The 27,135-nt window shown below is 43.7% G+C and overlaps 3 protein-coding genes across 4 annotated transcripts in view; all 3 read right to left on the bottom strand.

The window, feature by feature from the left end:
- Nucleotides 1-12,624, bottom strand: part of LOC139366263 (alpha-1,3-mannosyl-glycoprotein 4-beta-N-acetylglucosaminyltransferase B-like) — a 31,990-nt gene extending 19,366 nt beyond the window's left edge. For both annotated transcript variants that reach the window (XM_071103544.1, XM_071103545.1), the window contains exons 1-2: nt 12,320-12,624; nt 1,217-1,378 (exon numbers count right to left, since the gene is read on the bottom strand). In XM_071103544.1, coding sequence (XP_070959645.1) covers nt 1,217-1,378; nt 12,320-12,404 — 247 coding nt within the window. In that variant the 5' untranslated portion in view covers nt 12,405-12,624. The remainder of the gene's footprint in view (nt 1-1,216; nt 1,379-12,319) is intronic.
- A 1,579-nt stretch (nt 12,625-14,203) lies between these two features.
- Nucleotides 14,204-16,052, bottom strand: LOC139365973 (saxitoxin and tetrodotoxin-binding protein 1). The gene is made up of 6 exons (XM_071103043.1): nt 15,751-16,052; nt 15,356-15,498; nt 15,150-15,214; nt 14,942-15,052; nt 14,658-14,762; nt 14,204-14,324 (listed from the first exon to the last, which is right to left on the bottom strand). Exons 1-6 carry the CDS (start codon nt 15,865-15,867, stop codon nt 14,254-14,256), a joined length of 612 nt encoding a protein of 203 aa, XP_070959144.1. The 5' UTR covers nt 15,868-16,052; the 3' UTR covers nt 14,204-14,253.
- Nucleotides 16,053-16,271: 219 nt separating this feature from the next.
- Nucleotides 16,272-26,295, bottom strand: LOC139365972 (matrix metalloproteinase-17-like). Its single transcript, XM_071103042.1, has 12 exons — nt 26,258-26,295; nt 22,528-22,891; nt 21,865-21,997; nt 21,527-21,680; nt 21,312-21,420; nt 20,871-21,048; nt 20,409-20,585; nt 20,228-20,324; nt 20,007-20,080; nt 19,538-19,687; nt 17,559-17,819; nt 16,272-17,092 (listed from the first exon to the last, which is right to left on the bottom strand). The coding sequence occupies exons 2-12, from the start codon at nt 22,684-22,686 to the stop codon at nt 16,716-16,718; spliced, it is 1,869 nt and encodes a 622-aa protein (XP_070959143.1). The 5' UTR covers nt 22,687-22,891; nt 26,258-26,295; the 3' UTR covers nt 16,272-16,715.
- Nucleotides 26,296-27,135: the final 840 nt, after the last annotated feature.

Below are 27,135 nucleotides of genomic sequence, written 5' to 3'. Positions count from 1 at the left end.
TTTCACCCCAGCTGCCAAACTAACCCAGATTCAGATGACCATCCTACCCATGCTAGATTTCGGAGATATAATTTATAGATCGGCAGGTAAGGGTGCTCTCAAGCGGCTAGATATTCTTTTCCATTCGGCCATCAGATTTGCCACCAATGCTCCTTATAGGACACATCACAGCACAATATACTCCTCTGTAAACTGGTCATCTCTGTATACCCGTCGCAAGACACACTGGATGATGCTTATTTATTAAACCCTCTTAGGCCTCACTCCCTCCTATCAGAGATACCTACTGCAGACCTCATCCTACACATACAACACCCGTTCTGCCAGTCACATACTGTTAAAGGTCCCCAAAGCACACACATCCCTGGGTTGCTCCTCTTTTCAGTTCGCTGCAGCTAGCAACTGGAACGAGCTGCAACAAACACTCAAACCGGACAGTTTTATCTCAATCTCTTCATTCAAAGACTCAATCATGGACACTCTTACTGACAGTTGTTGCTGCTTTGTAAGATGTATTGTTGTCTCCACCTTCTTGACCTTTGTGCTGTTGACTTTGCCCAATAATGTTTGTACCATGTTTTTGTGCTGCTACCATATTGTGTTGCTACCATGCTGTGTTGTCATGTGTTTCTGCCTTGTTATGTTGTTGTCTTTAGGTCTCTCTTTATGTAGTGTTGTGTATCTCTAGTTGTGATGTGTGTTTTGTCCTATATCTATACTGTATTTATTGTTTTAATCCCAGGCTCCCGTCCCCGCAGGAGGCCTTTTGCCTTTTGGTAGGCCGTCATTGTAAATAAGAATTTGTTCTTAACTGACTTGCCTAATTAAATAAAGGTTAAATAAAAATAAAATAATTACATAAAAAAGCTGGTTGAGAAAGTGGCAAGAAGAATATCAAAAATAAATATATATATATTGATTTGTTTAACACTCTTTTGGTTACTACATGATTTCATATGTGTTATTTCATAGTTTTGATGTCTTCACAATTTTTCTACAATGTAGAAAATAGTAAAAATAAAGAAAAACCCTGGAATGAGTAGGTGTGTCCAAACTTTTTCCTTGTACTGTATATTCTGTTGGTTCAACATAATTTAATTAAAATGACGTGGAAACAACGTTGATTCAACCTGTGTGTGCCCAGTGGGATGGCTGTACTGTGTCACCTGTGATGCGACTGTACTCGGATGATAACATGATAACTCTGTCCCCTCACCTGGGATATTAGTGGAGGAACTGTTGTTAGGTATGGTGAGGTTCCTCAGGCTGGTCAGAACACTGCTGAGCTCCCTGGACAGCAGCTCCCCCTTGAACTCTGCAGCCAGCAGACGTTCATACAGCTGGATCATAACTGGGTGGTTGGGGGGTTCATCCCCATCTACACATACACACACGCGTGTACACATACCGACAGGCACACACACACACACCCATACAGTTGCATGACAGAAAGAGATAAGAAGAGATAGAGAGAGTATAACAGTTACAAGTCCATGTTTGAAAGAGTGTATTTCAAAAAGCTCCATCGACATCAAATTTGCAAATGTATTGAGGAGTTGGGTGCAGGACAACAATAGGTATAGGCTAATCTTCCCATAGTCCCGTTCCACTGCTGTGATTTCCATGACAACCTCATTCATACCACATAGTTCCTCAAACAACAAACCCTGTGTTTTAGTTACTGGGTTACACGTCTAAAGCAGAAAAAGAATGGTGTTTCCCAGACAACAAGGAACTCACACGCTAGTGGTTTTTAAGTCATTGAATCAAAATCAGTCAAATTGTTAGTCACGTAAACAACAGGTAGACTAACCGTCAAATGCTAACTTACAGGTCCTTCCCAACAATTCAGAGAGAAATAGAAAAATAATGGAAAAATAATAACACAAAGAATAAATACACAATGAGTAAAGATAGCTTGGCTATACAGTACACATGGTACAAGTACCGGGTCGATGTGCATGGGTAAGAGGTAATTGAGGTAGATATTTACATATAGGTCTGAATAAAGTGACTAGGCAACAGGATAAATAATAAATAATAATAAACAGTAGCAGCAGCATATGTGAGGAGTCAAAAGAGTTAGTGCAAATTCGGGCAGCTATTTGATTAACTATTTAGCAGTCTTATGGCTTGGGGGTAGAAGCTGTTCAGGGTCCTGTTGGTTCCAGACTTGGTACATCAGTACCACTAGCAGCGAGAAAAGTCTGACTTGGGTGGCTGGAGTCTTTGACAATTTTTAGGGTCTTCCTTTGACACCACCTGGTATAGAGGTCCTGGATGGCAGGGAGCTCGGGCACCAGTGATGTACTGGGCCGTACGCACTACCCTCTGTAGCGCCTTACGGTCGGGTGCCCTGCAGTTGCCATATCAAGCGGTGATGCAGCCAGTCAAGAGGATCTGAAAGTCCATGCCAATATATTTCAGCCCAAAGGGGGAAGAAGAATTTGTCGTGCCTTCTTCATGACTGTGTTGTGTATGGACCATGTTAATTTCTAAGTGATTTGGACACGGAGGAACTTGAAGCTCTCTACCTGCTCCACTACAGCCCTGTCGATGTGGATAGGGGTGCGCTCGGACCTCCATTTCCTGTAGTCCCACAATCAGCTCCTTTGTCTTGCTGACGTTGAGGGAGAGTTTGTTGTCCTGGCACCACACTGCCACATCACTAAACTTCTCCCTATAGGCTGTCTCATCATTGTCAGTGATTAGGCCTACAACTGTTGTGTCGTCAGCAAACTTAATGACGGAGCTGGAGTCGTGCGCAGCCACACAGTCGTGGGTGAACAGGGTGTACAGGAGGGGACTAAACACGCACCTCTGAGGGGCCCCCATTGAGGGTCAACGTGGGAGAGGGCAGTGTGGCGAGCAATAGAGATTGTGTCATCTGTGGATCTGTTGGGGTGTTATGCAAATTGGAGTGGGTGCAGAGTGTCTGGGATGATGGTGTTGATGTGAGCCATGACCAGCCTTTCAAAGCATTTTATGGCTACAGATGTGAGTGCTATGGGGCGATAGTCATTTAGACAGGTTATCTTGGGCACAGGGACTTTGTTGGTCTGCTTGAAACACGTAGGTATTAATCAAATCAAATCAAATTTTATTTGTCACATACACATGGTTAGCAGATGTTAATGCGAGTGTAGCGAAATGCTTGTGCTTCTAGTTCCGAAAATGCAGTAATAACCAACAAGTAATCTAACTAATAATTCCAAAACTACTGTCTTATACACAGTGTAAGGGGATAAAGAATATGTACATAAAGATATATGGATGAGTGATGGTACAGAGCAGCATAGGCAATATACAGTAGATGGTATCGAGTACAGTATATACATATTAGATGAGTATGTAAACAAAGTGGCATAGTTAAAGTGGCTAGTGATACTGTATTACATAAGGATGCAGTAGATGATATAGAGTACAGTATATACGTATACATATGAGATGAATAATGTAGGGTATGTAAACATTATATTAGGTAGCATTGTTTAAAGTGGCTAGTGATATATTTTACATCATTTCCCATCAATTCCCATTATTAAAGTGGCTGGAGTTGAGTCAGTGTGTTGGCAGCAGCCACTCAATGTTAGTGGTGGCTGTTTAACAGTCTGATGGCCTTGAGATAGAAGCTGTTTTTCAGTCTCTCGGTCCCAGCTTTGATGCACCTGTACTGACCTCGCCTTCTGGATGATAGCGGGGTGAACAGGCAGTGGCTCGGGTGGTTGTTGTCCTTGATGATCTTTATGGCCTTCCCGTAACATCGGGTGGTGTAGGTGTCCTGGAGGGCAGGTAGTTTGCCCCCGGTGATGCGTTGTGCAGACCTCACTACCCTCTGGAGAGCCTTACGGTTGTGGGCGGAGCAGTTGCCGTACCAGGCGGTGATACAGCCCGCCAGGATGCTCTCGATTGTGCATCTGTAGAAGTTTGTGAGTGCTTTTGGTGACAAGCCGAATTTCTTCAGCCTCCTGAGGCTGCTGCGCCTTCTTCACAATGCTGTCTGTGTGAGTGGACCAATTCAGTTTGTCTGTGATGTGTATGCCGAGGAACTTAAAACTTGCTACCCTCTCCACTACTGTTCCATCAATGTGGATAGGGGGGTGTTCCCTCTGCTGTTTCCTGAAGTCCACAATCATCTCCTTAGTTTTGTTGACGTTGAGTGTGAGGTTATTTTCCTGACACCACACTCCGAGGGCCCTCACCTCCTCCCTGTAGGCCGTCTCGTCGTTGTTGGTAATCAAGCCTACCACTGTTGTGTCGTCCGCAAACTTGATGATTGAGTTGGAGGCGTGCGTGGCCACGCAGTCGTGGGTGAACAGGGAGTACAGGAGAGGGCTCAGAACGCACCCTTGTGGGGCCCCAGTGTTGAGGATCAGCGGGGAGGAGATGTTGTTGCCTACCCTCACCACCTGGGGGCGGCCCGTCAGGAAGTCCAGTACCCAGTTGCACAGGGCGGGGTCGAGACCCAGGGTCTCGAGCTTGATGACGAGCTTGGAGGGTACTATGGTGTTGAATGCCGAGCTGTAGTCAATGAACAGCATTCTCACATAGGTATTCCTCTTGTCCAGATGGGTTAGGGCGGTGTGCAGTGTTGTTGAGATTGCATCGTCTGTGGACCTATTTGGGCGGTAAGCAAATTGGAGTGGGTCTAGGGTGTCAGGTAGGGTGGAGGTGATATGGTCCTTGACTAGTCTCTCAAAGCACTTCATGATGACGGAAGTGAGTGCTACGGGGCGGTAGTCGTTTAGCTCAGTTACCTTAGCTTTCTTGGGAACAGGAACAATGGTGGCCCTCTTGAAGCATGTTGGAACAGCAGACTGGTATAGGGATTGATTGAATATGTTCGTAAACACACCGGCCAGCTGGTCTGCGCATGCTCTGAGGGCGCGGCTGGGGATGCCGTCTGGGCCTGCAGCCTTGCGAGGGTTAACACGTTTAAATGTTTTACTCACCTCGGCTGCAGTGAAGGAGAGTCCGCATGTTTTCGTTGCAGGCCGTGTCAGTGGCACTGTATTGTCCTCAAAGCGGGCAAAAAAGTTATTTAGTCTGCCTGGGAGCAAGACATCCTGGTCCGTGACTGGGCTGGTTTTCTTCTTGTAGTCCGTGATTGACTGTAGACCCTGCCACATACCTCTTGTGTCTGAGCCGTTGAATTGAGATTCTACTTTGTCTCTATACTGACGCTTAGCTTGTTTGATAGCCTTGCGGAGGGAATAGCTGCACTGTTTGTATTTGGTCATGTTACCAGTCACCTTGCCCTGATTAAAAGCAGTGGTTCGCGCTTTCAGTTTCACGCGAATGCTGCCATCAATCCACGGTTTCTGGTTAGGGAATGTTTTAATCGTTGCTATGGGAACGACATCTTCAACACACGTTCTAATGAACTCGCACACCGAATCAGCGTATTCGTCAATGTTGTTATCTGACGCAATACGAAACATATCCCAGTCCACGTGATGGAAGCAGTCTTGGAGTGTGGAATCAAATCAAATCAAATTTATTTATATAGCCCTTCGTACATCAGCTGATATCTCAAAGTGCTGTACAGAAACCCAGCCTAAAACCCCAAACAGCAAGCAATGCAGGTGTAGAAGCACGGTGGCTAGGAAAAACTTCCTAGAAATGTCCAAAACCTAGGAAGAAACCTAGAGAGGAACCAGGCTATGTGGGGTTGCCAGTCCTCTTCTGGCTGTGCCGGGTGGAGATTATAACAAAACATGGTCAAGATGTTCAAATGTTCATAAATGACCAGCATGGTCGAATAATAATAAGGCAGAATAGTTGAAACTGGAGCAGCAGCACAGTCAGGTGGACTGGGGACAGCAAGGAGTCATCATGTCAGGTATTCCTGGGGCATGATCCTAGGGCTCAGGTCCTCAGAGAGAGAGAAAGAAAGAGAGAATTAGAGAGAGCATATGTGGGATGGCCAGTCCTCTTCTGGCTGTGCCGGGTGGAGATTATAACAGAACATGGCCAAGATGTTCAAATGTTCATAAATGACCAGCATGGTCGAATAATAATAAGGCAGAACAGTTGAAACTGGAGCAGCAGCACAGCCAGGTGGACTGGGGACAGCAAGGAGTCATCATGTCAGGTAGTCCTGGGGCATGGTCCTAGGGCTCAGGTCCTCCGAGAGAGAGAAAGAGAGAAGGAGAGAATTAGAGAACGCACACTTAGATTCACACAGGACACCGAATAGGACAGGAGAAGTACTCCAGATATAACAAACTGACCCTAGCCCCCCGACACATAAACTACTGCAGCATAAATACTGGAGGCTGAATCAGCTTGGTCGGACCAGCGTTGGACAGACCTCAGCGTGGGAGCTTCTTGTTTTAGTTTCTGTCTGTAGGCAGGGATCAGCAAAATGGAGTTGTGGTCAGCTTTTCCGAAAGGAGAGCGGGGCAGGGCCTTATATGCGTCGCGGAAGTTAGAATAACAATGATCCAAGGTTTTTCCAGCCCTGGTTGCGCAATCGATATGTTGATACAATTTAGGGAGCCTTGTTTTCAGATTAGCCTTGTTAAAATCCCCAGCTACAATGAATGCAGCCTCAGGATGTATGGATTCCAGTTTGCAAAGAGTCAAATAAAGTTCGTTCAGAGCCATCGATGTGTCTGCTTGGGGGGGAATATATACGGCTGTGATTATAATCGAAGAGAATTATCTTGGTAGATAATGCGGTCGACATTTGATTGTGAGGAATTCTAAATCAGGTGAACAGAAGGATTTGAGTTCCTGTATGTTTCTGTGATCACACCACGTCTCGTTAGCCATAAGGCATACGCCCCCGCCCCTCTTCTTACCAGAAAGATGTTTGTTTCTGTCGGTGCGATGCGCGGAGAAACCCGCTGGCTGCCCGATAGCGTCTCTCCAGTGAGCCATGTTTCCGTGAAGCAAAGAACGTTACAGTCTCTGATGTCCCTCTGGAATGCTACCCTTGCTCGGATTTCATCAACCTTGTTGTCAAGAGACTGGACATTGGCGAGAAGAATGCTAGGGAGTGGTGCACGATGTGCCCGTCTCCGGAGTCTGACCAGAAGACCGCCTCATTTCCCTCTTTTACGGAGTCGTTTTTTTGGGTCGCCGCCGGCTGGGATCCATTCCGTTGTCCTGGTTGAAAGGCAGAACACAGGATCCGCTTTGCGAAAATCATATTCTTGGTTGTACTGATGGTGAGTTGACGCTGATCTTATATTCAGTAGTTCTTCTCGACTGTATGTAATGAAACCTAAGATGACCTGGGGTACCAATGTAAGAAATAACACGTAAAAAAACAAAAAACTGCATAGTTTCTTAGGAACACGAAGCGAGGCGGCCATCTCTGTCGGCGCCATGGCAACCAAACCCATATTACAGACTGGGTCAGGGAGAGGTTAAAAATGTCAGTGAAGACACTTTCCAGCTGGTCAGCGCATGCTCCAAATATGCATCCTGGTAAACAATGGTTCTGTGTTGCTTGCCTTGAAGCGAGCATACAAGGCATTTTGCTTGCGCACATTCAACAAGTGTCAGAGCCGGTGTAGTAGGAATCCACCTTTGTCCTGTATTGCTGCTTTGCCTGTTTCATGGCTTATCGGAGGGATTTCTTATAAGCTTCCGCATAAGTGTCCACTCCTTGAAAGCGGCAGTTTTAGCCAATAGCTCAGTGTGGATGTTGCCTGTAATCCATGGCTTCTTGTTGGGATATAAACGTACGGTCACTGTGGGGAAGAAGACGTCACAGCACTTACGAAAGAAGCCGGTGAATGATGTGGTAAACGTCTCAATGTCATCGGATGAATCCCGGAACATATTCCAGTCTGTGCTAGCAAAACAGTCCTGTAGCTTAGCATCATCGGACCACTTCCATATTGAGCATGTCACTGGTACTTCCTTTTTGAGTTTTTGCTTGTAAACTGGAACCAGGAGGATAAAGTTATGGTCAGATTTGCGAAAGGGAGAGCCTTGTATGCATTTATGTGTGTGGAGTAAAGGTGATCTATAATTTTGTCGCCTCTAGTTGCACAGGACATACTGGTAACGGATTTCAGTTTCCCTGCGTTAAAATCACCGGCCTCTGGGTGTGCCTCTGGGTGTGCAAAATAAGAATTTGTTGTTCAATATTTAGTTTGTCAATAGATTATTGGGTTTATATGTGTTGCATCCCCGGTTAAAGGAAGCAGGTTCTTTTTAGTTATTGTAAAGAGAAACTTTACATTAACATCACAAAGAGGTTTATTTCCAACATGACAGCGTATACAACATTGCCGGTTCCAAGCTGAGTCCATCTCCACCCGCTCAAAGGAAGCACACTTGAATACCTTGGCCAACAACCAATGAGGGTCTGCCAATAAAACTATGCGTATCCAATCAGATACATATTTCCAATATCACGCACTGAATACGTGCATACCATTTTAACCAGGTGTGCATAATAACATGCTGCTTATCTCTTAAACACTACAATATGCCCTGCCTTGGCATAGGCTCTGAGATTAAATAGGCAATGATGTCGTGCTCCTATCACATAGCAATAGGCCTACTGTAGCCTACCCATACTGTCAAATATTTGACATAAACTATCGGTCTATTTAATGTGTTGGCAGAATGTTTTCATCTTTAGCAGTAATTTATTCTGTATCTGGATAATGACGGTCAGTTTCTAAATGAGAAAACAGTTGCAAATTGTCGTGGACCTGTTAGCAGAACGTTTTAATTTCAACAATGTTTTATATTGACTTTTGCCTCAACCTAAATATGATGGACTGTCCAGAATTCTGAAACATTGTAGGGCAGGCTAGTCAAAGAATGCAATTACAGTACTTACACTATACAGTTCTATTTACAAGCCAGATTTCTAATTATGTTTTTTGTGCTACTTGACATTTTTTTTTATAGTACTACTGATATTAATTACTACAATGTTGGGAAAGAGCAAGCAAGAAAGACATTTCACTGTACTTGTGCACATGACAAACTTGAAACTTGATACTTAGGCATACTTCAATATAAAATATCAGCTCTTAAATTAGACTGCATAACGGTATTATAAACCATGCTGCCTATGATATTGCAAAATTTGAAATACATATATCTATTTACCAGGCTACTAGGTGCAATTAAATGAGAGATACGCATGGTTATTTGTTGTATGGGTCCTTGGGGAATATCATGGCCAGAAAAGGTGTGAATATATTCTGCATTGGTTATGAAAATAAAATAGAAAAAAGATTCCTGTGTCAAATTATTTTAGATTCTAAAAAAACAAACAGATTGTCTCTTTTCTCACTAATGGTGCATTGTTAATAATGTTTTCCTGTTTTCCTTTTTTTAGTTATTTACTTGCCAGCTTTCAATACAATAATGATTTCAATCACTAACAGATGTGCTTACACATGGTCTAAGGTTTGCAGGGAGGTGAGCACATTCTCACATGAAGATATATTTTTAAATATATGCCAACTTTTGCATTAAAACTGGCACATGCACATTTTAGGGTATATTTTGTACTCATGCAATGTTTATAAACGCGGCCCCTGGTGTTGCAAAATCATGGCAATACATCTAGATGAGAACCATTCCAATTCTAGGTAGACCTATATGATTCAATATATTTAAGCAATAAGGCCCGAGGAGGTGTGGTATATGGCTAATATACCACGGCTAAGGGCTGTTCTTATTCACGACGCAATAAGGAGTGCCGGGACACAGCCCTTAACCGTGGTATATTGGCCATATACCACAAAGCCCAGAGGTGCCTTATTGCTATTATAAACTGGTTACCAACTTAATTAGACCAGCAAAAATACATTTTTGTCATACCCGTGGTATACATTCTGATATACCAGGGCTGTCAGCCAATCAGCATTCAGGACTTGTACCACCCAATTTACAATTAAGTGATAATGCCCAAGAAGCCGGTGTTGGGCGGATATAATGGCACGGGTGTTATTGGCACCGTGCCAATATATCCTCCAAACAACGGCTTCGAGGGCATTATCACTTTCATACAATGGCTTACCAACATATTCAAATAATGATTTACATATTTTCATAAAAAATGTTATTTATTCATACTATTTCATCCTTCCACAAGATATAGTCCCGACAAAAATCTAGGGTTGCTACCCAAGCCGGCTGGTCGTTCGTTCTATCTGTTCGATTGCCAGAGACGTTCGTTCTAAATGTTCCATTGCCATACTGGCTGGAAACGTTCTTATCCCTTGCTTGCTAGAAAGCCAACTACGGCTAACTTACAGTCACGTCAAAAAGTCCAGCAAGAATAACAGCAAAGTAGCTGATTTTGCATTAGTTTAAGCTGTTTTCTAGTGACATTTATTTGGATACATCCATAACAATGAGCTAGGGCTCTGAGAGTGTGATGTCAGGAAAATAACCTCTCACTCAATGTCAACAAAACAAAGGAGATGATCATGGACTTCAGGAAACAGAGGGAGCACCCCCCCATCCACATCGACGGGACAGTAGTGGAGAAGGTGAAAAGTTTTAAGTTCATTGGCGTACATATCACTGACAAACAAATGGTCCACCCACACAGACAGTGTGGTGAAGAAGGCACAACAGAGTCTCTTCAACCTCAGGAGTCTGAAGAAATTTGGCTTGTCGCCTAAAACCCTCACACGCTTTTATAGATGCACAATTGTGAGCATCCTGTCGGGCTGTATAACCGCCTGGTATGGCAACTGCACTGCCCACAACCGCAGGGCTCTCCAGAGGGTGGTGTGGTCTGCACAACACATCACCGGGGGCAAACTACCTGCCCTCCAGGACACCTACACCACCCGATGTCACAGGAAGGCCAAAAAGATCATCAAGGACAACAACCACCCGAGCCACTGCCTGTTCACCCCGCTATCATCCAGAAGACGAGGTCAGTACAGGTGCATCAAAGCTGGGACCAAGAGACTGAAAAACAGCTTCTATCTCAAGGCCATCAGACTGTTAAATAGCCATCACTATCAGAGAGGCTGCAGCCTACATACACATACTTGAAATCACTGGCCACTTTAATAATTGAACACTATTCACTTTAATAATGTTTACATATCTTGCATTACTCTTCTTATATATATATATATATATATATACTGTATTCTACACTATCTACTGTATCTTAGTCTATGCCGCTCTGAAATTGCTCATCCATGTATTTATATATTCCTAATTCCATTCCTTTACTTAGATTTGTGTGTATTAGATATTTGTTGTGAAATTGTTAGATATTACTTGTTATAAATCGCTGCACTGTTGAACTAGAAGCATAAGCATTTAGCTACACCAGCAATAACATCTGCTAAACACGTGTATGGGATCAATAAAATTTGATTTTAATTGATGAGGTGCAATTTTTCCTGGCATAGAAAATGTGCTCACTTGTCAAGACACTGTTGTTCAGAGGAGCTAGCCGACAACACACCTAACACAATCACTTCAAACTGAAGCTGCAGAGAGTGCAAACTAGCTGCACTTCATTTCACTTGACCTTTTTTCAATTGAAAAGTCTTTGTATATATCCATAAAAATGATTCCGGACGATTTATGATTTTGATTGGCTAAGAAATGCTGCCTGCCTGTCTGTCTCATCCTGGAGATCGAATTTGAATATTAAAACAATGTTGCAAATGTCGGAGAGACTGACAGCAAGGTTTCTACAAATCTCTGCTGTTGAACACTAAATGTTAGTCTAAAAGAAATGTGAGATAATGTCTAGATGCTCTTTATAGCGGATATAAAGTTCATAAATTGCCTGGCTAGGCTGATGAGACAGCGGATTGCGCAGTCAGATGGAGTAAATAGGCATTTTCATGTCATGGATTTAGCCTGTGGTAACTTGTGGAATAGACACCGGCTGGAATGCAGTTTTAACCAATCAGCATTCAGGATTAGACCCACCCGTTGTATAATTAAGCAATAAGACATGAGGGGGTGTGGTATATGGCCAATATACCACGCCTAAGGACTGTTCTTATGCACAATGCATCGCGGAGTGCCTGGACACAGCCCCTAGCCGTGGTATATTGGCCATATACCACAAACCCCCGGGTGCTTTATTGCTATTATAAACTGTTTACCAACGTAATTGAAGCAGTAAAAATAAATGTTTTGTCATACCACGGCTGTCAGCCAATCAGCATTCAGGGCTCGGACCATCCAGTTTATAATGTTCAATTTATCACGTATTTAGCTTCCAGTATTACCATTTGAAAACAATAGAAAAATGAATTCAGTTATGTACAAGGTTTAACCTTTTGAAAAAAGTTTGTAGCCTAATACATCATAATGTAAAAAGAATAGTGTGACATGTGAGACACCTTACCATTTCCATTATGAGCGGTTAACCAGGTTAGAGAGAGAAAAGCACAAGCCAGAATACATCCAAGTTTTATATGGGTGAGCCTCATCTCATCTCTCAAACTGTCAATAGAAAACTTCCGTCTAACTTCGGTTTATGCTGAAAACAGTGCTGCCGTTCAAATGAATCCACAGGTGATAGTCCACTCAGGTTCTTCTCACGTTTACTCCATGACTGCGCCAAGGACATTCTATGATGAAAAGCCTGAAAGTCACTTCCTTATCTCTTCATAAAATAGATTGACATACATGACAACCCCTGGTTAGCCTACAACATTTCCTTGAAAAGGTGATGCGACAGTTGAGTTGCGCCTGTCTCAGCGCGGTCTCATCCCCACCTACTTGCCAATTGTGGAACTGCGTGATTTCAAAATAAAATTTTATTGGTCACATACACATGGTTAGCAGTTGTTATTGCGAGTGTAGCGAAATGCTTGGGCATCTAGTTCCGACATTGCAGCAATATCTAACAAGTAATCTAACAATTCCACAACAACTAACTAATACAAACAAATCTAAGTAAAGGGATGGAATATGAATATATACATATAAATATATGGACGAGCAAGCATAGGTAAGATGCAATATATGGTATGAAATAGAGTATATACATATGGGATGAGTAATGCAAGATATGTAAACATGATTAGTGCATTATTAAAGTGACCAGTGATCAATTTATTAAAGTGGTCAATGATTTCAAGTATGTTTGTAGGCAGCAGCCTCTCTGTGTTAGTGATGGCTGTTTTACAGTCTGATGGCCTTGAGATAGAAGCTATTTTTCAGTCTCTCGATTTGAATTTGAGTTCAACTTAGTGTCACACACTGATCGTTTTCATCTTTCTTTATGCTTGTCTCCCCCTCTAGGTGTCGCCCACCCCCATTATTCCCTGTGCATTTCTACCTGTGTTCCCTGTTTGTCTCTTGCCAGTTCTTCTTGTCTTACCAGTGTGCTTTCCAGTCTTCCTATTTTCTCAAGATTCTGTTTCCTAGTTTCCCCGGTTCTGACCATTCTGCCTGCCCTGATCCCGAGCTTGCCTCCCGTTCTATACCTGCCTGACTCTGACCCGATTACTAACCTCTGCCTGCCCCTGAGCCTGCCTGCCGTTCTGTGCCTTATTGACTCTGCCCCGGATTACGGACCTCTGCCTACCATTGACCGGTCTTTTGCCTGCCCCCCGTTTGAGTCAATAAACATCTGTGATTCTAGCCGTCTGCATCTTGGTCTTATCCTGAGTTCTGATACTTAGCAGAAGTATTTGAGTTAAGAATGCCTTGGAGATGTGCATGGGTGTTTGTCTTATCCATGTATTGAATAGTATACAGTCCTACAATAGGCCTAGTTATAACAAACATGTAGGCCAAAAGAGTCCAAGCTGCATGGACAAAAACAATGTCCAATATAACCAATTGCTTTACCACTGAGACCAGCTTTTGGTGAATCTTTAATATCACCAGTAGCGCTGATTGAAATTGGCACATTGGTTTTTAAGGACACACCTTGAATACTTCCACCCCTACCACCTCAGCACAAGTGAGCTGATATAAGACAGGTAAATTACCAACCCTGGCATTCATTGGGCATTGGGGGACGTCTGTATAACTGGATCCCGGACTTCCTGTTCGATCGAGTCATATGGGAGAGTATGGGGTCAGAATTGTCAACGTGGTTTGAAGTTGACAATGGTACTCTTCAGGAAAGTGTGATGAGTCCGGTGTTGTTCACCCTGGTCCCTGATGATATATTACATATTTAAAGAGGTAGAACAGGGAGTGTGTGTCTGCCTGTTTGCGCGCGTGCTTTACTGTGTTTGTGGATGAGGATGCGTTTCAAAACAAGCAGTCAGTATAAGAGAACACCATTTTATTAATGCAAACATTCCATCCTCAGTAGCCATATCACTGTGAACCATCCTTCACATCTTGTGACTCAACAGTGTGTGAGCTCTCCTTTTTCTCAGCGCAAAACTCTGCAGAGAGAAGAGAGGAGACATTAATGAGAACTTGGACAAGGTTTAAATGAACACAGGACTCATGCAACAGGGATCTATTCTAAACTGATGATTGACAACGTAAATGAATAATAACCTTTTTTTAAGCTTTAAAATTGCAGGCAAAATGTGGCTTCTATCAATGTAATTGTCTGCATAATTCCCAATCTCCTATATATATTATTTGGTAAATATATATATTATTTTAAATATACAGTATATATTTTAAATATATTTTTCTTCAACCCTACCACCATAATACTAAATGTTGCCTGGTGTTCTTTTGATGAATAGGTTAGGGTTAATAATGACCTGTAACTCCATCATAGGAAAACTGTGCAGGCTGAGGATACTGGAGGCATTCTGCCTGCTTCTGGAACTGTTTCAACTCGGCCTCTGGCAGTGTCCTGCTCTTCCCTGGAAATAGAAGAAGAAAGAAACTGGATGATTCTATGACTTGATTGACCAAGGTTTCCACATTTCTGTTGGGTAAATGTTGGTTCTGGCCATTGGAGGGATCTCAAAAGCACACACACACACACACACACACACACACACACACACACACACACACACACACACACACATACACCTACCAAAGATATAGAGAGATCGGATATGCACTTCGTCCATGGTGCTATTGAGGTCCATAACGAGACAGTCAGGGCAGGATAGTAGGAAGTGTCCAGTGGCAGTTATATTATTCTCTATGTAGGAAAATAAAACACAGTAACTCACAGTACTTTAACAGCCTATTTTATATCAGATCATGGATGGCCTGCCAGTCAATAATGTTTGACTTACGTGAGATTTGCCAAATGTTTTTGGAAAAGGTCATGTTGGCAGAGGAGTCAAGACATTTTCCATCACTATCAGAGGAAATTAGATAATCACTAGAAAGATATTTTTCTTAGAGCTGTAGAATGTCTATTCACATAGCATAACTACTGTGTCAAATGACATATGACGAGTGGTTAGAGATAAGGCTGTAGAGAGTTACTATCACTTACATCAAGTTTCCCTGGTTCAAAAGGACCGTCTCGGTGTGTGAAGTGGGAAGGATTTCAATCCATGAGCTGTTGGTCTTTCTCAGTAGTGCGTTGAACATCTCATGGTTTGAGAAACCCTCGATGAAGATCCACTTCCCAAAGATCTGTGGGAAAATGTATTGGTCTGTCATTTAATTTCACACATTTCCGTTTTATAGCACTATTTGTCTGTGAAGCATAGTGCCTGAGGGCAGAGGCTGTATACTGCCTATAAGTTGGAGTCAAATGCCTTTTAAACTCCATTAGATTCAATACAACACAGTTCACAAATTGGAAATCATCACTATTTCTAACACACCCCAACACCACCGTGGGCCTCTACTGAGGTCCACTCTATAGATAGGCGATGTACTCACAGTATGTTGGTCTTCCCGTGCGAGCAGTTTCACCAGATGTCCACAATCCTCTGGCGCCGGTGCTGCTGTTCCCACTGACAACAGAGCAAGGAGAGGGGCCAAGTAGAGGACACACATTGTGCAGATCAAGGTAAACTGAGCCTTCAGAGAAGTAAGACTTAGCAAGAGTAAAGTCAATGAGCTGAAACACCTTCAATATATACAGAGGTGGAGTGTTTTAAGATAATGTTTCTCCCCAAGTTATGTAATACTGAAGTTACCCAAATTGGCATGTGGTTGAACGCTAGGGTGCAGGGAAATTCCAAAACTACCCCAGTGACAGCAAGATTAAACAATTGGACCTCTACAACTGTTAATAATTTATAGTTTGTTTGGTTTGGTCAAGGACCTATAGGGCAGCACCCCAAGAGGCACGTTTTGACGGTGACTATGAACCTAATGGTGACGTTTATTGCTGTTAGTATCAAAATATAATTTAGTCGTCTGCGGTTATGGTTTAACAATGAAAACTGAAGGCAATAGAGTTGTTTTTATTTTATTTGGTCAGATAAAATGTTCTGAAATCATCAAGTGTAGGCTGTACAACAAGGTGCTATGGGATACATTTCACAGACAGACAAAGAGGTACACCAGCAGCAGATAACTGTTCATAATTCATCTGAAATGTCCAGGACAAACATTCCTCCTTTGGGGTGTAGGGACTTCTTGGTTGTGTCCCAAATTCCTAGCTTCTCCTAGCCCAACCCCTATACCACAGCCCTAAGGGTAGGCATGTGGAATGGATTGTAAGGGTGCATGGCAAACTTTGTCATAGTGGAAGGTGAGAAAGGACCTAGCACCATTGACAACAGCAGCCACAACCTGGAGGGAATGGGGGGGGGCATTGTTGAGTATTGGGACGTAGCCGTGAGATAGAAGGGGGTGAGAGGAGGACGCCGTCGAGAGTATTGGGACGTAGCCTAACATCACACAGTTATCAGGGAGAGGAGAGTCAACAGCAGGGCACATATGAACGAATTCATGCTCACGCTGCTAACTTTTGCTCCATTCAGGCAAGTGCAGGGCCAGTGCTGTAGTCCCTCTCTGTCTGTGTCTCTGTCCAGGCCATGGCCGCTCTGGCCCCCCCTCTCTTCTCTCCCCCTCTCCTCCTTCCCCCTCTCACGGAGCTCCTGTCGTCCAGTAGGGGGAGACGGAGAGCGAGAGAAGTCGTCTAGGACAGGTGCGGAAGGGTGAGGGCAGTCCAACCAATCGGTGGCCAGGGATCGAGGGTATCCTACCTCTGGGACAGAAGCTGGGTAGGGGAACTTCCAATATGAATCTCCTTTGAAGAGGTAGATGGAGCCTGAGGAAGGGATCAGACTTGGTATTTCAATGACCTTCAATATATTTCAAAACAAGTATTCTGATAACCTTTATTATAAAAAATGAAAATACCCAAATACACTGACTCAAATACATTTAAACCAGGTATTTCAAGATAGTATTTGAAAAAAGTATTTTAAAATACTTTCAAATACATATTGGTATACTATTTGGTTTTTTACAAATAACCATTCAAATATGAAAATAAAAGTACTTGTTTGGGCTGTGCATTTGAAGGTATTAAAATATACAGAAAAAAATACTAAAATACACATGTATTTGAACCCATGTCTGGAAGTGATATATAGCATGGGGCTTAATTTTTCACACATGTACAGTATTGTACATTGTGAGGTGTCTCACATATAATCTTTCACAGTCAGTCTCATAGAATCTCACAAACTCTCGTTCATCTCTCTCTCTCTCACACTCACTCTCGCTCTCACCGTCTCTCTCTGTCGTAATCCCGTTCACTCCTCCTCTGATGAGCTCGGTCCAGGTCTCACTCTCTTCTTCCTCTCCTCCTGCTTCCCCTTTTCCAATGTCCCCCCACATTGGTCCTTCCTCTGGGTCCCACATCAGGCCCTGCTCCTCCTCTCCTTCCTCTCCTCTCTTTCCTTCTGTCTCTCTCCCTTTCCTCAGTGCTGAGAGGGGGCGGGGGTAGCCCTCCTGGAGAGAGAGGTCATTGAACAGCCAAAACTGGGATTCTAAAACACAAAACAGAAAGAGGCAATAAAGAGTCTTCTCAAGGTTCAGGTTTGGTTTACAATTCATAAGGATATATGAATATGGGTGGAGAGAGAAACTAGAATCATGTTCATTTTTCTAAATTGCTAAGACACTTTTAATGACAACACATCCGCCACGCTGATCCTCAACACAGGGGCCCCTCAGGGGTGTCGTGCTTAGTCCCCTCCTGTACTCCCTGTTCACTCATGACTGCACAGCCAGCCATGACTCCAACACAATCATTAAGTTTGCCGATGACACAACAGTGGTAGGCCTGATCACCGGCAACAACAAGACAGCCTACAGGGAGGAGGTCGGAGACCTGACCATCCAGGACCTCTATACAAGGCTGTGTCAGAAGAAGGCCCTAAAAAATGTCAAAGACTCCAGCTACCCTAGTCATAGACTGTTCTCTCTGCTACCGCACGGCAAGCGGTGCCAGAGTGCCAAGTCTAGATCCAAGAGGCTTCTAAACAGCTTCTACCCCCAAGCTATTAGACTCCTGAACATCTAATCAAATGGCTACCCAGAATATTTGCATTGACCCCCCCCCCCCCCCCCACCTTATTTTACACTGCTGCTACTCTCTGTTGTTATCATCTATGCATAGTCACTTTAATAACTCTACCTACATGTACATATTACCTCAACTAACCGGTGCCCCCACACATTGACCCTGTACCGATACCCGCCTGTGTTTGGTCTCGCTATAATTATTTTACTGCTGCTCTCTTTTGTTACTTTTATTTCTTATTCTTACTCATATTTTGAGAACTTGTGTTGGAGGGCCAGTAGCAGGCACCGTTTCCTCTGGACTAAAAAAATATCCCAATCCCCCAGGGCATTGATTGGGGACATTGCCCTGTATAGGGTGCTATCTTTCGGATGGGACGTTAAACGGCTGTCCTGACTCTCTGTGGCCACTAAAGATCCCATGGCACTTATCATAAGAATAGGGGTGTTAACCCTGGTGTCCAAGCTAAATTCCCAATCTGGCCCTCATAAAATCATGGTCACCTAATCATCCCCAGTTACAATTGGCTCATTCATCACCCCCTCCTCTCCCATGTAACTATTCCCCAAGTCATTGCTGTAAATGAGAATGTGTTCTCAGTCACTTTCCATGTAAAGTAAGGGTAAAAAAAAACATGTTAGGATGTGTTGTAGTCAGTATTTATTGGGCCATTGTGTAACGATTGATTGAAATAATCAATCAAATGTGTTTATAAAGCCCTTCTTACATCAGCTGATGTCACAAAGTGCTGTACAGAAACACAACCTAAAACCCCGAACAGCAAGCAACGCAGGTGTAGACTTTTCAATTAATAACTTTTCATGACATAACAGGCTGTATATTTTGAAGGAGGTAGTTCATCTTGTGTATCTAATGTATTTAATGATTTGAGTGTCATTTTGACAAATGTGCTCAAGCAACCGAGAAACTTTAACAGTTTAGTCAGTTGAGTAGCACTAATTCTCCTTTGTTGATAATGCGTCACTGATGCATTGAGATGCTATGTGGAGTAGAATAATCAGACGAATCTGAGGTCAGTTTATAATTTCCCTTCTAAATGGTTAAGGTTAGGAGTCAGGAATGGAATGCTGATCCTAGATCTTTGGTTTAGGGCAAATTCTACCCAGAGCTATCTGTGTGGAGGTCTACTGTGTGGGGTGGCTGGGGTCAGAGGTTGCCTACCAGTGATGAAGATGATGGCGTGGTCCAAGTGTCTCTCCAACACAGCCTGCAGAGGGGGCAGGTTAGGGGGCAGACCCCCCCACAGCCTCCTCACCGAGGCCCCCCGGCCCGACACCAGCCCCCCAGTACTGACCCGCCACATACTCAGCCCTGCCAGAGAGGGAGGTTGGTAAGGAGGTGACAGATGAGAAAGGGGGAAAAAATAATGTAGAGTGTGAACGAGGGCGGGAGCGAGGTGAGGAACAGAGAGGAGGAAGGCACGGTAGGAAAGGTACAACGAGAGAAATTAGGATGAAGAAAGGGGTGAAGAAAGAATGAAAAGAGGTGAGACAGAGAGTTCAGTACACAGCCCTGTAATCGTGGATATATCCACCGGGGGGCGATGATGCCAGTAGAATAATGAGGGAACCTGGGGACAATAGTCACAGCAGAACCCAACCAATAGGCAGCCTACCTACACCACACTCACCTTTAAAGAAGAACGTCTCTCCCCTAATGTTGGCCACTGCATCAAAGCTAGTGTTACAGCGGTCTACAGAATGTCTGAAAGAGAAGGAGAGAGCATCAGAGAGGGCAGGAGTGAAATGGAGGGAAGGAGGGAAGGCCAAGAGAGTATTATTTGTTGAGTGGCTAACCCTTATCCTCTTTTGTTTCCCTGTCTGTGTCCTTGTGTCTAAAGTTTGTCAGTACCTGTGTCTGTGTCGGTGTCCGTGCCTGTCGCGATGCCGCAGCTGAGGTTCAGGCGCCAACCGGGGAACGTCTGTGACCATGAGACGATTTCTATTACCTGCAAACACAACACCGTCGTTTCAGAACCAATCACACACACACATATACACACACAGACAGATAAACACACACAGAGACTGACCGTAGAGCCTGGTGATGTGCTCCAGGTCGTGGGGGCCCAGGCGGTAGTGTAGAGGATCTCCTACGGGGCTCTGGTAGTAGGGTCTCATCACAGAGCGCCTGGCAGACGAGTGGGACAAACCCAGGGCATGGCCAAACTCATGCACCAGGACCGTGAACAGGTCAGTGCCCTCAGAGGCTGGGGTGAGGTGGGAGAGGGGGGTTGGTTCAGGTTAGGGCGATTGTTAGTAGTGTGTTGACTGCGTCCATAACATTCTCCAAATTGAAAACTTACATCCAAACCCATTTCTATTGTGAACCTCAGGGGAGACTCAAACTTAAATTCCACCTACCTTACCAGAGGGCTATCAGTGCAATATGAATACCTTCCCTTAACTTTCAGATCTACTGTTGATTTGGATAGGGACCTTGAATCCCCCTGTACCTCTTTCTGATGTCTCTGGGTCTTTTTGTTGTCACTCACCTGGCTGGCGGAACGCCCACTCCTCCTCAGCATCCAGGTGTACTCCGCCCGCTCTAGCAGGGTCAGAGGGGAAAAAGGCGTGGCCAACAGCTCCCCCTGCCCCATCGAAGGGGTATCTGTCACCATGGAAACCGTGGAGGAAGTCCACCTGCATGTCTGCCCCTTCTGAGCCTCCCACCTGGTAACAGGATAAACATGAAGTGAGGTCAGAGAGAGAGAGAGAGAGAGAGAGAGAGAGAGAGAGAGAGAGAGAGAGAGAGAGAGAGAGAGAGAGAGAGAGAGAGAGAGAGAGAGAGTGAGAGAGAGCGAGAGAGAGAGAGAGAGAGAGAGGAGAAGCGAGAGAGAGAGAGAGAGAGAGAGAGAGAGAGAGAGAGAGAGAGAGAGAGAGAAAGAGGGGGTAATCTTTGTATTCAACTAACACATCCAGGGAAAGAGACTGACCTCGTGGAACTCCAGTGGGGTTGGGTCCGCCCACACCCTCAGGGCGTAAAACACCAGGGAGCGAATCGTCTCACGGGAGAGGGAGGAGGAGGTGGGGTATGAACGCAACCTAGGGAGAATTAGAGATGTATTGAGAATGAAAGTGACAATGGGTTGATTAGTGAGATACAGAGATGAATGAGGAATGAGGAATTGTGAGCAGTAGTTTAATGAACCTCCAGTTGATGTTTCTTCCTGTCCATGTGGTCACAGCCCTCTTTCTCCTCAGGCTCTGCCCCTCCTGGAGCTGATTGGCCAGTGGTTTTGGCTCCTCCCCTTCATCTGGCAGTGAACATCGTGGGGCTCGCATCAGAGCCAGTGTCTCCTCATCTGAGAGAGGACAGAGAGAGAGGAGGTCAACAATAGGTCAGCAACACAGGAATGAGAGAGAGAGAGAGAGAAAGCCAGATCGGGAGAGAAAAAGAGACAGAGACGGAGGAGTGAGAGAGACAGCAACACAGAGAGGATGGATATAATCAACCTAATTTTCTCAACCCTATTTCTATTTTCTCACCTGCAACTCCTGTATCCTCGAGGCCTGCGAACCTCTGCATGGCTCTAACAGCATGAGTGACAGCTGTCCAGGCCTGTAGCTGTCCAGTAGAGCGGTCTGAAGGCGGGAGGTAGCCATACCTGGTCAGCCAATCCTGGGACAGGAAACAGAGGCATTGCATTGAGAGGCATTATAGTAGGTCAGTCCTAAAACGTCACTTGTGCTGCTTAGAGACATATGTTGAGAAGCAGAAGTCGACGTTTTGAGAGGGAAAGAGATGACTAAGCTAAGTGAAGATTAGATAAGTGAAAATCAGCGTTTGACTGCTCTTCAAAGTGTGTCTATGTACAGTATCTAGACTAATCCTGTGAAGGTACAGCTCCAAGTCCATGTGAGCCCAGTTTCACAATGAAACATATAGGCTCAACACTCTGGCCTTGCAGGCAAAGTGAAAAAAATGTATGATACAAAATCAGATAAGGCAAATGATTTATCACTTTGGTAGTGAATTTGTTTTCACATTTTTTTGTATTCACTATTTCACTTTCTTTTTTTTCTTTTTTTTTTACTATTTTCACTTCAAAGGCCATCATAAATCTTAGCAATTTGCTGAAATAAATAATCCATGCTGGATGAATAATAAAATAGCCCTAGGGTATTGTACTCCTCTGCATTTTTCCTCACCACCAGTCCAGTGCTTTGTTCGTCAGTTGGGGTAACAGGAGCAGAGGAGGTGGATGCTGTTGTGTCCGTTGGGGCAACTGTCGAGCCCTGGATCCCGGCCACGGACACGGTTTGCGTGCACGCGCACAGCAGGAGAAAACTCCACACTGCTGCCTTCATCCCGCTGGCGCTCGCATATTCCAATGAAACTCGCAAAACAAAATGGGAGGGAACATTTATCGCTTTAGGTCAGTTCATCCAGGCGAGGGGTCCGGGTCTCCGAAGCGTCATCCGTCCTTCATGGTCGGGTTGACGTGAGGAGTGTAGATAAGCTGTGACAGGACCAGTGCTTCTCGAGACGTTTTGGCACTACTGGTAAAACGCTCTGGAGATGGGAAAGCACCGATTTACATGTTAGTTTTCTGCTGTTGTTGCCAAAGAAAACTTTCATGCTATCATTACATTACACACTTTATGTTAAAGGCTTTCAATGGCCTTAAAACGCTTGGCCTTTGCACTATATGTCGCAAATCCTTTAAACATGCAGAGGTATATACATTATCATAATAGCCCAGCAGTGTATCACAACGAAGCTGTATAGCCTAGTTTTTTACTCAGCATAAAAATGAGTAAATCTCTGTTATCATTGAGAAAATTGAAATATGTAGCCTAAATAATGCAAAGATACAATATTATTCTGAAAATAATGGTGAATGAAAACGTCAATGAAGATAGTCAGTAGATGTAGGCTATATAGTTGAAGTCTGAAGTTTACATACACCTTAGCCAAATACATTTAAACTCAGTTTTTCACAATTCCTGACATTTAATCCTAGAAAAAAGTCCCTGTTTTAGGTCAGTTAGGACCAACACTTTACTTTAAGAATGTGAAATGTCAGAATAATAGTAGAGAGAATGATTTATTTCAGCTTGTATTTATTTCATCACATTTCCAGTGGGTCAGAAGTTTACATACACTCAATTAGTATTTGGTAGCATTGCCTTTAGATTGTTTAACTTGGGTCAAACGTTTCAGGTAGCCTTCCACAAGCTTCCCACAATAAGTTGGGTGAATTTTGGCCCATTCTTCCTGACAGAGCTGGTGTAACTAAGTCAGGTTTGTCGGCCTCCTTGCTCGCACATGCTTTTTCAGTTCTGCCCACAAATTTTCAATAGGATTGAGGTCAGGGCTTTGTGATGGCCACTCCAATATCTTGACTTTGTTGTCCTTAAGCCATTTTTCCACAACTCTGGAAGTATGCTTGGGGTCATTGTCCATTTGAGAACAAGCTTTAACTGATGTCTTGAGATGTTGCTTCAATATATCCACATCATTTTCTTTCCTCATGATGCCATCCATTTTGTGAAGTGCACCAGTCCCTCCTGCAGCAAAGCACCCCCACAACACCCCCGTGCTTCACGGTTGGGATGGTGTTCTTCGGCTTGCAAGCCTCCCCCTTTTTCCTCAAAACATAACGATGGTCATTATGACCGAACAGGTCTATTGCTGTTTCATCAGATCAGAGTACATTTCTCCAAAAAGTATGATCTTTCTCCCCATGTGCAGTTGCAAACTATAGTCTGGCTTTTTTTATGGTGGTTTTGGAGCAGCGGCCCTACTGAGGTTATGTCGATATAGGACTCGTTTTACTGTGGATATAGATACTTTGTACCTGTTTCCTCCAGCATCTTCACAAGGTCCTTTGCTGTTGTTCTGGGATTGATTTGCACTTTTCGCACCAAAGTACGTTTATCTCTAGGAGACAGAACGCTTCCCCATCCTGAGCAGTATGACGGCTGCCTGGTGTTGGGGAATAATCAGAATTGGTTGGTAACATAGGTAAGATGTTTTATATTCATCATAAAGTTACTTCTCATCAGAATGTTATTTTTATATAATACTGTGGCGGGGTTGCAGTATCTGTTCTATGTCAAGACTAAGTTGCTTGGGCCGGAGAGAGGGGAGAGGTCAAGCGTGTATCTCTTGGCTCCACAATGTCTGTGTGCCAGTCAGTGTGTCTCTGTGATCTTGTCAAGATAGGATGGATTTGATATATGCCTGTTGATATGGAGGATTGGTTTATGGTTCTGAGTTTGAGAAAATAACATAGTTTAGGAGACAAAGCTGAACGATAAATTATGCCTATGCTGTCTCACTATGTGTCTTTGCTATAAAGGATCTCAGTTGAAATGTGTGAGGGACTCTCAGAGAATTCATTGATAGACACTGAATTGATCTGAGAGTCACAGGGTTGTGATAGAGCTCATATAATTAAAGATGGACTTTGTGATAACTAACTCTGACTTGTGTGTGGTTTGCTCTCATGATTTGGTAAATAGAGGAAATTGTGTTTACGCTTGCATACTATTGTTTGTACAGAGGAACATGGTACTTTCAGGAGTTTGGAAATTGCTCCCAAGGATGAACCCGACTAGTGGAGGTCTACAATTTTTTTTCTGAGGTCTTGGCTGATTTCTTTTGATTTCCCCATGATGTCAAGCAAAGAGGCACTGAGTTTGAAGGTAGGCCTTGAAGTACATCCACAGGTACACCTCCAATTGACTCAAATTATATCAATTTGCCTATCAGAAGCTTCTAAAGCCATGACATCATTTTCTGGAATTGTCCAAGCTGTTTAAAAGGCACAGTCAATTTAGTGTATGTAAACTTCTGACCCACTGGAATTGTGATACAGTGAATTATAAGTGAAATAATCTGTCTGTAAACAATTGTTGGAAAAATGACTTGTGTCATGCACAAAGTAGATGTCCTAACCGACTTGCCAAAACAATAGTTTGTTAACAAGACATTTGTGGAGTGGTTGAAAAATGAGTTTTAATGACTCCAACCTAAGTGTATGTAAACTTCCGACCTCAACTGTGCATGTTCAATAGGCAGATGAATCAATAAATATCTAATCAGGAGATGGAAGATCATTTAACATAAAATAAGTAGGGGAGGGTTGTGTTAGTGTGCACAAGAAGACACTCGACTTAAATGCAGAAGGAAAGTGGATGGGATGGGTGTAAGGGGGCTGAGAAGAATGTGGTGCTTTAATTGAATTAGCTGGTGTCATTTAGTTAAAGGATGGGGGCAAAGAGGGCGGGATGGATGGAGGGATATAGCGATGCTGGAGGACAGTTGTAAAGTAATGAGATAAAGTGGAATGGGGGTTCAGTCCTTTTCTCAAGGGACAGATAGAAGGAGAAAGGGAGGAAATAAAAGCTGCGGTGTCTCGGCCTTTGTTTCAAGGTTGAAGGGAGATAATAAAGGGATGAGAGAGAGAGAGACAGAGGGAAGGTAGGATATACAGAAAGAAAGAAAGAAAATAAGTAGGGAGGCATGTTGTGGTTGAGTCATGAAAGGGCAGTGAGGGTCATTGGGTGTTAATGAATGGATTCTTTAATTATGTTGGGTTCTAAACACGCACTCTGGACTTGGACCCAGCATCTGGTCCAGTGCATGTGCATCACACACAATTGGTTCTAACACCCTCTGTCAGACAATATGGCAAAGAAACACATGAGCTAAAAATAATATTCTGTACATGCTAATATACATACTGCTAGTCTACTAATGAAGAGAGGGTGAGAAACATATAATACCAGTTAATGCTAAATACACCGATACTGGAAACATAACAAACTAGTGCATACACAGAAACACAGTGTGTACACACATACGACAGTTAATGATTGACAGAGCAGCATTAGGCAGAACAAGATAAAATGCAGTTTATCCTATGCTTACCAGCTCTTCTTCCCGGACTTTTATGTCCTTCTTTCTCTTGCACTCTCTCTTCTCTCACTCGCACTCAATCTGAACAGATGTGTCCCTCTCTCCCTCTCTCATCCCTCATGCTAACCCAACCCCCCCCCCCCACCCCTCAATTTTCTGAGCTCTCACAATAGTTTCCTCCATACAGCCCCCACCACCCCTACATCAAAATCTGTGTGCGTGTGTTTGTACGTGTGGTGTGTATCAATGGAGATAAAGCCTTTTTCCATCCCGTAAGAAGATTGACAGTTTCCCTTGCTCTCTCTATCACTCACTCACACCATATGGCTGCCAGTGCTTTCCAACTGTACAGCTCCTAATCAATGGTGAGAAGTTCCTATGTAGCCTAGAGCAAATTCAATATGAAAACCACATTCTGAATGAATCCATGTTTTTAAAGTAAAACAATTAGGCTCAGAAACATGTTTGGCACTGCGTATACAAATGTATTGTATGTGTAACTAAAGCCTCTCCCTGTTGGATTAGTGAGAACGAGACAGCGTAGATTGTGTGTGAGTGTGTGTGTGTCTGTGTGTGTGTGTCCACATGTTTGACTGTGTGTAGTGAGGGGGGGGGGGGGGGTTAGTAACATTTTGATGAAATCCTCTTAACGACAGGATTAAAAAAATTAAAGACAAAAATTTGAACAGATCTCGCTCTCTATTTCACTCGTTGGCCCTCTGTCTCTGTCTCTCTATTTCTCTCTCACTCACTCCCTCTCTCTTGCCCTCTACAGGGGTATTATTGAAGCCAACTGACCTCCTTCTGGAAATAATACTGATTAAGACAGACAATTCCAAAGACAATCACCAAACAGTAAGAGAGAAATAATATATACCAGACGCTTTTAT

This window comes from Oncorhynchus clarkii, chromosome 14 (assembly GCF_045791955.1).
Source record: "Oncorhynchus clarkii lewisi isolate Uvic-CL-2024 chromosome 14, UVic_Ocla_1.0, whole genome shotgun sequence".
NCBI classification, from domain to species: Eukaryota; Metazoa; Chordata; class Actinopteri; order Salmoniformes; family Salmonidae; genus Oncorhynchus; species Oncorhynchus clarkii.
This window is presented reverse-complemented; position numbering and strand designations above follow the sequence as displayed.

What these genes read in the sequence shown, in the direction of transcription:
- LOC139365973 (XM_071103043.1), bottom strand. Translation starts at nt 15,867, where the DNA reads ATGTGTGTCCTCTACTTGGCCCCTCTCCTTGCTCTGTTGTCAGTGGGA. An exon ending in AAACATTTGGCAAATCTCAC is followed by an intron (nt 15,053 to 15,149) that starts GTAAGTCAAACA and finishes TTTCCTACATAG; the next exon opens with AGAATAATATAACTGCCACT. An exon ending in CCGATCTCTCTATATCTTTG is followed by an intron (nt 14,763 to 14,941) that starts GTAGGTGTATGT and finishes TTCTATTTCCAG; the next exon opens with GGAAGAGCAGGACACTGCCA.
- LOC139365972 (XM_071103042.1), bottom strand. Translation starts at nt 22,686, where the DNA reads ATGAAGGCAGCAGTGTGGAGTTTTCTCCTGCTGTGCGCGTGCACGCAA. An exon ending in GCACATCACCAGGCTCTACG is followed by an intron (nt 20,325 to 20,408) that starts GTCAGTCTCTGT and finishes TTGTGTTTGCAG; the next exon opens with GTAATAGAAATCGTCTCATG. An exon ending in CGCCATCATCTTCATCACTG is followed by an intron (nt 17,820 to 19,537) that starts GTAGGCAACCTC and finishes TTTGTGTTTTAG; the next exon opens with AATCCCAGTTTTGGCTGTTC.